This window comes from Schistocerca nitens, chromosome 1 (assembly GCF_023898315.1).
Source record: "Schistocerca nitens isolate TAMUIC-IGC-003100 chromosome 1, iqSchNite1.1, whole genome shotgun sequence".
NCBI classification, from domain to species: domain Eukaryota; kingdom Metazoa; phylum Arthropoda; class Insecta; order Orthoptera; family Acrididae; genus Schistocerca; species Schistocerca nitens.
In genome coordinates this window covers 490,650,568-490,664,495 of record NC_064614.1, presented here as the reverse complement: position 1 = coordinate 490,664,495, position 13,928 = coordinate 490,650,568, and the positions used below count along the sequence as shown (strand labels likewise).

General features: G+C 35.2%; 1 protein-coding gene across 3 annotated transcripts in view; it reads right to left on the bottom strand.

Moving 5' to 3' along the window:
* The window catches only part of LOC126252582 (ecotropic viral integration site 5 ortholog), a 372,193-nt gene that overhangs the window by 6,824 nt on the left and 351,441 nt on the right, over positions 1-13,928 (bottom strand). For 2 of the 3 annotated variants that reach the window (XM_049953493.1, XM_049953486.1), the window contains exons 16-17: positions 10,404-10,499; positions 10,180-10,278 (exon numbers count right to left, since the gene is read on the bottom strand). In XM_049953493.1, the coding sequence (XP_049809450.1) occupies positions 10,180-10,278; positions 10,404-10,499 (195 nt within the window). Of the gene's footprint in view, positions 1-7,801; positions 7,849-10,179; positions 10,279-10,403; positions 10,500-13,928 lie in introns of all 3 variants that reach the window. The other variant, XM_049953501.1, reaches the window with a different exon arrangement.

The following is a 13,928-nucleotide window of genomic DNA, read 5'->3' as shown; positions in this document are numbered from 1 at the left end:
TGATGACTCAGTGAGTATGTGACATCAGAAATACAATTAGTCTTTGAAGAGAATTTAAAGCAAAGGATGCATCTTAGTAATGAAACATCTATGGTATATGAGCAGAAGGCATTTAACTGCTCCTCATGCAAGCTCAGGGTTCTATATCTTCCTTTTAAGACATTCACACACAAAATGGATCAGTCAATAATGAAAGTAAAGATAATCATCATTCTGCAACAGTGAAAGTCTTATAATTTTGCTACTAACTACAGTTTTTGATTCCAATTAACTGTTACAGGGATGAGATAAATTTAACTAAAATAATAAATCATTTCAGAAACAAAACATATTTCTCAAAGAACTTTTCTTTGCACAGCAACAGAAACATAAGGCAACAAATCCGTGCATGCCCATAACCTAAGGGTACATTAGATGACAAAACAGAAAACCAACATCTAATAACTTACATTTATTACAATAGTGGCACATCTCCCTTCACACTGTACTACAAACAGGCATGCATTACATAACAAACATTTGATGTTTTTTCCACCTTTTACTTTGGCAATGTCAATGGAAGGCATTACAAATCTGACACAACTAACTAATCAAATAATACTGTGGGTAAGATTGATCAGGGATTGAGGAATACGAGATAACCTAAACTCATTATTTAAAAAATTAATTTGAGTTCTTTAAATGTATTGTGTTTCACTTTTTTCCAAGATTAGTTTCATAATATTCATTTCTGAAACTATATAAATCCTCTCCCAACACATCACATTAAATAGTTTACATGATACATTTTTAACACTACGGGGCCATCTTCATAAACCAAATACACTGGCCAATCAAACTACTTTTGGCTCCAAGATTTTATTCAGACCTGATAAGAAATTTCTTTCAGAATGCATAATTACTCTTATGGTCCATACATTTTGTGATACCTTTAAAAATTCATTACAAAAAGTATTTTACGAGGAAATGAGATTAACCTACAAATTGGTTATAATTTTATTGAGTAATACTGTCATTTATCTATTGTGGTCGCTACACAGTTTTACAACAATACAGCTCCCAAAAACCATAGTTCTAGCAGTTTTTCCTGGATGGAAATATGTCTCAGCTTGCAGTGGCCACTGATGAACTACTTTGTACATAGTAATTAAATTTTGAGGGAAGGCATCTTGTGATTTACTCTGTCATAGCCAAACAATTTGAAAGAATATTCTGATATTATAAAACCTTAATCTTACTCTTGATCCCGAAGACAGATCCAATTTTGCCACATAAAAAAGTGCAGAAACTTGACTTCTTTAGTAACAAAAAGTGATTAGCATGAAAATGATGTATAGACAATCATTCCAAAATACAACTTCCAATTCACAATATTCAAAATTAGTCCTCTCATGAAGTATTTACTTTAAAATGATATTAAAGAACTATTCTTTAAATTTGCATGCAACATATATATATATATATATATATATATATATATATATATATATATATATATATATATATATATATATATATATAAAAAGAAAGATGATGAGACTTACCAAACAAAAGCGCTGGCAGGTCGATAGACACACAAACAAACACAAATATACACACAAAATTCAAGCTTTCGCAACAAACTGTTGCCTCATCAGGAAAGAGGGAAGGAGAGGGAAAGACGAAAGGATGTGGGTTTTAAGGGAGAGGGTAAGGAGTCATTCCAATCCCGGGAGCGGAAAGACTTACCTTAGGGGGAAAAAAGGACAGGTACACACTCGCACACACACACATATCCATCCACACATACAGACACAGCAAGCCTTTAAATATGTCTGCTTGTGTCTGTATGTGTGGATGGATATGTGTGTGTGTGCGAGTGTGTACCTGTCCTTTTTTCCCCCTAAGGTAAGTCTTTCCGCTCCCGGGATTGGAATGACTCCTTACCCTCTCCCTTAAAACCCACATCCTTTCGTCTTTCCCTCTCCTTCCCTCTTTCCTGATGAGGCAACAGTTTGTTGCGAAAGCTTGAATTTTGTGTGTATATTTGTGTTTGTTTGTGTGTCTATCGACCTGCCAGCGCTTTTGTTTGGTAAGTCTCATCATCTTTCTTTTTAGATATATTTTTTCCACGTGGAATGTTTCCCTCTGTTATATATATATATATATATATATATATATATATATATATATATATATAATTTCTACTAAAGGTGAAACAAACACCATCACTTCTGTTTTAGCATACTCAAGGGCATTTTGAACTGTTGTATGTGATGATTATTTCTTCTTGCAGTTCTCATTGTCAACACTACTTTTCCCCCTTCCATGCATAGTTATCTTTCCATCCAGTATGGCAGTGTCTGTTTACATGCACCGTAATAATATATATATATATATATATATATATATATATATATATATGCACCGTAATAATATATATATATATATATATATTATTACGGTGCATGTAAACAGACACTGCCATACTGGATGGAAAGATAACTATGCATGGAAGGGGGAAAAGTAGTGTTGACAATGAGAACTGCAAGAAGAAATAATCATCACATACAACAGTTCAAAATGCCCTTGAGTATGCTAAAACAGAAGTGATGGTGTTTGTTTCACCTTTAGTAGAAATTAAATTCTTTGCCTTTCTATCCATAGTTAGACAACAATCCATCATAAAAACTGCTAATGCTTGCATACTTCAATGTCATTCTTTTGAAGTCATTACAAAATATGCAATCCAGCTATATTTTTGAAAAGTGTTTTACATTTGATTCTGATATAAAAGTATACTGTATCTTATACACCTCATGATCATATTAGTAAACATTTGAATTCAACAGAATTAAAACTAAGTATACACTGCCAAAAATAAGTCTTAGCATCTTAGCAACCCTTTTCGAAGTCCTAATTCCACAACTCACTGCACAATGATGAAAGGTACTTTTTGATAATCTCACACAGGAAGGAGATTCAGGTTTAATGCTAACTGATGACCAAATCATTGGAGACAGACCACAGGTGCACACTTGAAAGGATTTAATAGAAAATTTGTTCTGACTTTCTCAAATGAACCATCCTAGCTCTCATGTTTAGTTATTTGGGGAAATCATGGAACATCTGAATTTGAGAATTCAGATTTGGATTCGAAATTCATTCCAACAGAATATAAGTAAAATGTTTTGAACAGTGAGCCATCTTACCTGATGGCAACATTCACTGGAAAGACCATTGGCTCATTTCAGTATCATAACTGTCTTCTTATTAATAACTGGCAGGCTGCAAATTGTTGATTGCAGCTCATACATTTCTAAACCTAATCGGTTCTCTGATCTAATTTCAGAAGAGGAGAAACAAATTGCGTAACAATTTTCCCATGTTCAGTTCTACTGCCAAAATATATTGACTACTACTGTATGACAATCTAACAATATATACTAACATTGTGGATTCTGTATGGTCTATCTTCACAGATACTTCATACAACTGTTTTTGGAGTTTTGCACAATTAAGGTCAATTACAATGAAGTCAACCCTCAGAAGATTCAGAGTTTTCTTTCAGACCTAAAAGATTTTTCATCTTAAGTCCCTTCAAATTAAGTGTGATTCCTTAATTTGAAACTCTTCAAATCAACCATTTCAAAATTCGAAGAGTAGAACATGGCATACCAAATCTAACAAAGAACCAGCATTACGTATTTTTATGCAATTCCACCATTATATTTTACATCCGTGGTTTGTAAAATACAGCAAATATTGGAACTTTGAAGAATATTTGACTTTCTCCAATGTGTGAAAGAGCCCACCAGAAATTTGATGGCATAATCCACAATGTAATATGAACCTAAACCACCTGTGAAGCTCTGACAGAGGTGAAAGCCACACAGCATTACAAAGGATCTTACAATCTTTACTTCACACATATCTTCTATTCCAACTGTTCATTGTCCGTAAGCTTTTCAGCCAGTTTTGGATCACTATACCTTCACGTCACATCAAAGTTTACTTCAAATGTTTCATGAACATTTTCTGATTTTTATCAGATAATTTTCGGTGTGACAACAAAATTGAAAACTTATAATGGCGAACAAAGTTACTTAAATCAATTTTTAGCACTGAAAATTAAAAGCTGATAAAATACAAAAACTCCCAGAAACCGAGAGTAATGATTTTAACATCTTCATGATATGAACTCAGGAAGAAGTATATCACAGTCATTTTCTCAAGACACCCCCTTAACTCCAGAATATTTTACCTGGTATTTTCCAACATCTGTTTTCTACATTTCTGAATGATAACTTCAAATTCTGATAGCACTTTAAGTAATATTATATTCAATCAACCACAAATACTCCACTTCATGATGTCACATATGCTTGGGGCCGACATAAATGATATCTGAGCCCCAATTCAATCATGTCACAAATCAAACTTGTTTATTTTATGCAATTTATTTTGATGGCTGTAGTTAATTCCAAGTTTCTGGTTAGGGAGTTTGTGTGTGCGATCAGTTTTTCTAACTTGTGCCATGTAAATACTGGTGGATCAAAACATTTCTTCACAGCATGTAATTATTTTCTAAAGTAACAAAGATGATCACAGTAACAACTGGTATTGGACATGTTTGGGCATGGTTGCCAACCAAAATTTGAATAGCATTCACAGAAATTAAAAGCACTGCAGGTCGACAAGACCTATCACACCATCAATTCACTCCGAAGCGACACTTGGCATCTATCACAAATATATTTAAGAACAGCCCTCTCCCCACCAGTTTAAGGTATGTGAGGTCACAAGAACAAAGTATTAACATGTGCTTAATGACATAATTAATTTATACTGGTATTAACTTAAAAAAATTTTTCTTTTGCATATCAAATTTGTTTGAATATCTGTTAAAGTGGTTGCAACCACACTTGAGTCCACTATCATAACCTACCACCCTGTCTGCCATCTTGTGAAATTTTCATGAAATTTAAAATTACGGAGAATCACTGTGTAAAAAAGAAAAAAAATTAAAGGCATTTTTGTGCTGACTCTTAAACAGGTCTTACAATTCTAAGAAGCTGTAATACTTTCCAAAACTAAAGAGAATTTAATTTTATTATTCATCTTTTAGTAATAGTAATTCAGTTGATATGGCTGGGTTACAGTGTGAGATCATCATCTTTTGACGTTCAGCATTTGATGAATGAATGTTACTTTTCAAAACTGTCATTTTTGTACAAGAGATTCGTTTGTGAATCCATAATATACTTCTAGAATTTGTCAATGGAGTAGGTTCACCATGCAATGTATTATCCTGTTACGATCTTTATCCATTCTAGACCCTCATTTCTGGATAGCAAAATAAGGGTCGCTGTATTAAAATGGTTTCAACATTTTAAGCATTAGTTTATTAGAGGAACCCTAAAATACAATTTCAGGAGGTCTGTAAGATACCTATGGTATCTGTAAGCCGTCACCAATTTTGTACCGTTGTTAGAAATATGTCTTATGTAGATGAAAAAGAAAATGGAATACACCGGATATAAACTGGGGTCAGGGTCAAGGATTTTGTTGCCAAGTGTAACGATTGACTTTGCTTCAGTATCCAATATTCAATTATGAAATTACATCACAATTTACACAGCTGGTTTTACCACAGCCTCTTCTCTCTCTTTCTTCCCCCCTCCCCCCCCCTCCCCCCGTTGTCCCTTCTACCACTAGCACTTGCCTCAAACTATACCTAATTTCTTTAGAAATCAAGAGGTAAAGGTAACTGGAATAGAAGGGGAAGTGAGAATTCAAGCAACTTAAATGGCTGAGAAAATTAATCAACTTCTTGTTCATGTAACTTTCCACTAGTTTACCAGTAACTGTATAAAAGTTGTGTTATCTTTCCTCACTGCAAATATGAACGTTTCCTCAAATCTGACAACTCCTCATTACAGAATTTTCTGTAGCTTAGAGATGGCTGAGAAAATTAATCAACTTCTTGTTCATGTAACTTTCCACTAGTTTACCAGTAACTGTATAAAAGTTGTGTTATCTTTCCTCACTGCAAATATGAACGTTTCCTCAAATCTGACAACTCCTCATTACAGAATTTTCTGTAGCTTAGAGATCATATTTTTGCTGATTACAAATATCACCATAAAAATAAACTGTGTTCAGAAGTCCTGCCAGGCCCATCAATACCAAACTGACCACGGTGTCATCCTCCAAAAATAACGTCATTGGATGCGGTACAGAGGAGCATGGGTCAGCACACCACTGTTCTGGCTGTTGTCAGTTTTTGTGACCTTGAGCTGCTACTTCTCATTCTAGCAGCTCCTTAACTGGCACCACGAGGCTGAGTGCTCCCTGTTCCAGCCCTACCACCACAGAAAAATCCCTGGCAGTACTGGGAATCTCACCAGGAACCTTCGCTTGCCAGTTAAGGAGGTGGACCACAAGTATTTTTATTCTTTTCTAAAATTTGCATTGAAAATGTGTGTGTTTTAGTTTGCCAGTCATCAGGCACTTTTCTTCATTTTAATTATAACTTTTACCAAGACATTCAAGTCAGCTGTAACAGGCGGTCCATCAGTTTCATTCTCTGGTCCAGTTTTGCAGTGATGGAGCCCAGTTTTGTAATACTTATATTCAATGGGTTTATAGATTTACAAATAATACAATGCATTTTTTCAATTACATTGTTATGGTTAAATTTTTCTTCCTGTGGTAGTAAACACAACCAACTGATACCAGCATCATTGTTATTGTTCACTTTTATCACAAGAATCCTATTAAATTATGAATTAATAATAAGGTTCTGGAAACATTTGTATACAGAGTAATTGTGTCATATAGTGTTTGTATAATAACCAGTTAACAATTCTGTAATTCTTGTTACAGTTATTTCATACTTTTATCATTTCAAAACATGTAGGGGAATTTTATGCTGATCAATGATGACAGAAAATTTTCTTATACTGGATTGTAATTCCTAATCCAATTGTCAGTAGTGTAACAATGTAAAATTAAATTTTTCTCCCTTAATGTACACTCACTGCTCACTTGTTAAAATCATGCCAAGTAATAAATGCACATTACATTTACAACTACCCATGGAGCATATTAAAAAAACACACACACATTTAAATGTGTTCTTTCTCCTAACAGTTAGGATGAGAAACAGACAGTTTTGAAACTCACACAAGCTGTTCCATTCATTGAATTCTACTTGTGAATCATAGTATCTTCTGTTCATTTAATGTGTCATAACTTCAAATACACATATCTAAGTCCATAATCAACAATGACCAAAGAAACGTTCATTTCAAAGTAATAGTTATAATAAGATTTAATCATATCTGAAAATTTGCTATTTGTAACCAATTTTATAGTATGTTATTTGGTAGTGAAGGTATAGTTGATTCATACTGCTAATTAAATAGAAAAGCTGCCGAATTTTCAAAAAGGTCTAATTAGAACTCACAAATAGCTGTCATATTACAAGGACATAATTCTAAAGTCTCAACTACTCAACAACAATTGGCAGCCACCTTTCAGTGATGAATGCTAAGAATAGAAATGGCATCATCTACTCAGTACAGCTCTCCTATCAACAGAATAAATTTGCTCTGTCCAGTGACCTGCATTAATTATTGATTACAATATTGATTTGCTAGGATTGTCACTGTCAAAATATGCAACAGTGAATGTTGACTGGCAGAAAATAGGGTCATATGAGGGACTAGGATGGTAATGGTTAAAGGTAAGATGATACATGCAACTGAAGGTAAACAATTGGAGCCAAGTCAAGCAAGTAAGCTGTCTTTTCACTTACTCCAGCCATTTCCAGGGCTCAACGTCCGGGCTTGTGGGCGTGGGGAACTAAAGACACGCTTGTGTTAGTATAGCTACATATACATACACACAAATAATTTTTTTAAATTCCTGTTTCAGAAGTAGCTACTATATAAAGCAGTTTATGCTGACAAGAATGCCAATCAAAAACAACAGTGTTATCACTCTCAAAGTACAACAGTAAAGTGATTAAGCAAATTCTCATGTACAGCAGATGATACGAGAGGCAGCTGAAAAGTAACGCACAGTTACATATAATGCATGATCCGATGGATATGAGCAGAACTCTGCATGATTAACTTTTAACCGAAATTTAAAAAAAAGAGTTAGAACTGCTATTTATGTCAACTTTCTAATAAATAGTGCTGTTGTGCAGTTAGGGAACATAATGGTTTTAAAAAAGTGCACTGATAAAATCTTTAACTACTAAAATTATGAAATCTAGTAGGAATTGCCAATTTCTATGGAGGTAAGTGTGAAGAGAGTTTTCATCAAATAGTTGGAATAAACAGTTTTTCATGGACTGTTGACAAAAAAGTTAATATTAAAGTGGCTTCTCATAGTGTATGAAGTAGGTGATGAGAAACTCTGAGAACATTTAGAGGTTAAAAACACTATATTAAGGTACAACCACAGAGCTCTACATATTGAGTAATGCTATACACTTGCCTAATAAAACAGCATCCTCATTTCTACACACTGAAAAATAGAATTTAAGAGATTGCTGTTGATAACTTTCCAAACATGGAGGACTCACAATTTAAATTACTGAGGTTACAAAAAAGAAAAGGAAAGTAATGGTATCACCTAAAATTATGGTTCTTGGTAATGTTCTGGCATTACACAAGTACTTACAGACACATGAAGGAAGATTACATTTTAATGCTCTGTGGATATCATGTTTGTTAGAGACAGTAGTAGGTCAGATGGATATGATGAATGAAACTTATTGTGGCCTTATTAAGGTAGCTTCCCTGGCTAGATATTAATAAAGTGAGAACCTGTTGAATTCATGGCATTGTACCTGGTTTGTAAAAAATAAAAATGCAAAGCTCTGAGAAGTAATACTGAAATTCATATTTTTTGCCATGAGGTACAGGTACCTTAACAAAATCAACTATTCCATTCAAATGTAACTTTTTGTGAACGAGTAACTTTTCAGGCACCCCTCGTACAAAATAATTTCTCAGATTATTATTCTTTTAATAAAATAGAACACTGTGCATTACAATAAGCAAGTGACATTTTAGTTATTTACAAATAAGGTAAGCATTGTGACATGTGATTATCAATAAATGAAAGTTCATTATAGAAGCTGGTACTTGTGCATTTCTGTATGCACAGAAGTTTTTTTTTTTATGATATTCAATATCAAACAAGCTACTTAAAACATATGATGCATACATCCTTCTAAATATTGAAGTGCACCTGTTATGCAACTTAGAGTGTGAAATCTATGTAGTGATTAAATAAAAGGTCTAAGGAATATCTGTGCAGTACAAGAAGAAAAGTAAGTGTCACAGTTTATTCAGATGTTTATGCAACAGTGAAGCAATTAATGGCCTGCAATAATGAACTTTCATTACAGAAACAATATGAATAAAATCAAGTTTTGCCAGTACATATCAGCATCATATACAGCACAAAACAGATGTGAAGGAACTTCTTTTTACAAAGAATCTCTTTAGAATTTCCCAATATAGAGCCCAAGCTGCAACTGTATGGGAATGGAATTGACACATTAATCTCATGTTTAAGAATAAGAAAATGGTTCACTACATTTGTGGTCTGGTTTCTCTAAGACAGCAGCAATACACCATTAGTTACGTTACATGAGGCCCTCAAAAACCTGAAGACATTGGCTGTTTGTAATGATAAACCCCCCAAAAATTTAAGTTGTTACGTTGGACTAAACCTCTGGAGTAGGTATGAAGAAAATAAAGGGATTGAAAATATTCATGTTTGCCAAGCTTATTAATTTTGCATGAAAATCATTTACAATGATTTTGCATAAGATTCTCACTGTTCTTGCTGAATCAGTGGCATTCATCTACAATAAAGTAAACAGCTACTATCAATAAACACAGACAAATTTTGTGGAATATTAAATTAAAAACAAACTTCAATTCTAAAAAGTGCAAATTCTGATACTGGATGAACATAATCACACTGAATAGACAGAACACTTATCAGTCAAAAAAGCAAAAGGAAACTATTCCACAGTGCAAAATTAAGCGCAAGGACATTGTTTACCATTGTTAAAGCTTGGCAAGGGTAAGAGAAACCGCATAAGCTGGCGGCTATTCAATGCACTATCACTGGAAAAACAGCTATATGTATAATATCAATATTACAAACCTCAGCCTTGAGGTCAGCAACCTTGTCTTGTAAATCACGAACTTTTTCACTGTCATCCATGTTGCTACGTAGTTCTCCTTCTGCAACCATCTCCTGGTTCTATAACAACATGGATAGTTTCTCTGAGTCAATTAATTTTCCATATTTCTACCAGTTATGAAAGAGTATTTCATCAAATAAACGAAATATTTTGCTGAGCAGCATGCATAAATAAGAAAACAAACCTTTAATTCGAGAACCGAGATTTTCTGGGTAAGTTCTGCGACACATTGTGTATGTTCTGCATCCCTTATTCTAGCCATCATCAGCTCATCTTTCATCTAGAAGAGAGATATTTGTAAGTAGTTTATCTTATGAAACAAAGAAAATAATATTTAAAATTAATAAAAGTGTAGATAATACCAGAAGACTAATTATTCCCATTGTAACCACTATAATTACTGCAATCAATTTTAGAAGTAATTTACTGACAATACTTCAAGTAAGGGTTACAAAGTGGCTGACACTGCATGCATACAGGCAGAGCTTTCTTTCTCGTCCCTCACAGTGCCTGCTTAATTTTGTCTTAACTTTCTATAAGTATGTTGTGTTTAGTGTATTAATTTAATGAAAATGCACCGTTATTCAAATGCATCAATTGGCCCTTCAATTGTTTAATTCACAATCCTGTTCCAGAGAGCTCATGGTTGTCGCTTAAACAATGAGAAACTCAACTACCGTGTTTCTCCTCACTTCCAGCAACAAACATTAACAATATGGTAAATTTTCTGCACCATATCCTCACACACCACTAACCTTCCCACCACACCCAAGTACCAACTTCAATGGAGTACACTATCATCACCCCAGATGGGAGCAACTGAACCAACACCATCACCTGACATCACCCCAAAGTTGAATAACTGAACCCTGTCCTTCACCAGAGCTTTGACTATCATCATGCCCAGGAATATGGTACATCCTATCCACAACCTTCTCACTCCATTCTAACTGCTAAACTGTAGCCACGAACGGAGTTGATCTCCCAGTTGCACAACATGTTGTTGAGAACAGCATGCTCAGTTTCAATGGCTCCTTTACAACCTGCACCATCCGGATCCTTTCTCCCAGCACTACCTTTCCTGAACTACATACACGATATTGCAACACTTCCTTCGTTACTGTAATTCTCCTGAACTCAATCTTCACCAATCCTTGCATCCACACCCTCTTCACAACAGTCTTCCTCCCTCTTTTCTGTTTCTCCCCTCCAATCCACTCTACCTCATCACTGTTATGGTCATCACACGCAGCACAGACTCACCAGCTCCAGTTACTGTCACATTCTGATCCCATGTGCCTGCTGCCTCTCCCTCCAGCATTCCGATCTCGTGCCTGCCGCCTCCCTTTGAGCCGTCGTGTACTCATTTCCTAACCTCCCTCCCACTTCCCACCTCTTTTCTCCCCTCACCCACTACCTGCCACAGCCCCTTACTCCAGTCCACTCACCTAATTGCAGTCTTGATGTGTGTTCAGCTGGTACAATGCACGTGCGCACATTTTTTTTATTTTATTTTATTTTTTATTTTTTTTTATTTTTTTTATTTTTTATTTTATTTTATTTTATTGCTTCTGCTGTTTGGTGAGTTGTTACCTTCACTACTAAAGTATTAACAGAACTTTATAGTGAAAATAAGCTCAAATATAAGAAAATTGTATCACCTTTCTTACAGAAGTATTTATAGTGTGAAGGCACATTTACTGTCAGCCATTTATTGCTGATGAGGAGAAATATCCTGTTGCAGAGCAAGCTCTACAAGATGACAGTCGTGACCTTGGTGCCTGTTTCACCAAACGCGCCACCAGTATTCTTCCCCCCAGACACAAGTTTCTCTTGGAACTCCACAGATGGAAACTAGTGCTACATGTCCTTAGTTCTCGCCACCCACCTGGCCTTTATTTACGTTAATTTCTTTGATCTAAGTGACTACTTCTTTCTCCACTCTGTTTAGTTTTATACATCTTTCATTTTCTGACCTGTCCATTTTTCATCGTCTCCCTGCTACCTCTAATACATACAATGCACTTAAATATAAGTGGATAGATAAAAAAGCTACTCACAAAGCGGTGGCAGGAGAACACACACACAAAAAGGTTTAACGTTTACAAGCTTTCGGAGCCAGTGGCTTTTCCTTCTGGCAGAAGAACTGAATAGGAAGGAAGAAGGGTGAAGGAAAAGGACTGGAGAGGTTTACGAAAAATTGTGTAGTTCAGAAAAGTCATCCAGAACACCAGGTCAGGGGACACTTACCAGACGGCATTTATCTTATATTGTCAATAATTGATTATTTTCATTATTATACAATGCACTTTGTTTTTCACTCTTATTAACTTGTGCACAATGTTTTAGCAGTAATCTCTGGCTTGTATATTACCCTGTCTTCCATCTTTAAGCTCTCAGGTTTTCAAATCTTGTCCAGTGGAGCCCATAATGATCAGTCTTTCCTTCTCATCTCATGCTGCAAGTCTTCCGTGACCTGGAGTTCTGGGTGACTTTTCTGAATTGTACCCCTTTTCCTAAATTCTCCAGTCCTATTCTTTCACCCCTCTTCCTTCCCCTTCAACCCTTCTGCTGGAAGAAGGAGCCACTGTCTCCAAAAGCTTGCATACATAAAACCTTTATTTATATCTATTTATCTGTGTGAGTGTGTGTGTGTGTGTGTGTGTGTGTGTGTGTGTGTGTGTGTGTGTGTCTGTGTGGTGTTCTCCTGCCACCACTTGTTGAGTGCATTTTTAATTTATCTACTTACATTACATTGTCAAAAATTGATTATTTTTTGTATTAACTTGCAGTAATTGTAAAATGTAAATGTTGGCTAGGTAGCTTTGTTTATAGCATTTGTATACAAAGTATATTATTTATCTTGACAACCCCTATTAACTTTTTGCCCAGAAGAAAAAGAAAAAATGTATCAAAAAAATTATGTTTAACCACAAGGGGGCATTAACCAACATACTTTTTTTCTTGCAGCTTTGTTCTTTACAGAGAGATGAACAGCAGTACACCTTTTTTAAACACCAATTTTTTAAAATCTGCTTCCCATTCTCAAGAGACTTTCACAAATGTATCACAATATACCATTCACATAAACATTACACTATTAGAAATGTAACACAAAAGTGACTGGCCCTTGGGGTCTTACACTCTGTGTCCTCCCAAACAATTAAAGATCGTTATGGTATTTAGTAGATTTTTTTATTAGCAGTAAAGTTTTGGACAGAAAATTGTGGGAGAACTGTCTATTAACACGTGCAGATAATATAAGGTACATGGGTGCTGCATATCTGTAAGATGGGACAACGGATTAGTGTATTTGCCAGTTTGGGCTGGCTGCTTATTCTCCGACATCGTGGCTTAGAGCTGTGCTGTGACCATGAAGAATGGCCCTCACAGTAACAGTAACATAGGCGACCACAGAAACTATGCTATGTTCCCCTTATTGACCAATTAGATAGCCAGATAAACACATCACTCTCCAATATGTGAAATCTACAGCCTTTTGAAATGAACAGTGCAGTGAACTCATAAACTTGATTGAATGACTGGTATACATTTTCCTTATTTTGCCATTAGTTTACTGTCAACTGCTGCAAGTGGAGGAGTTACATTACTCCATGTAATGTAGTGCATTGTGCAGCAGTGCACTGCACACTATACTGCACTGTGTGGTCGTGCAGGAGGGTCAAAGTCAATTTTGTATCATGGTTTT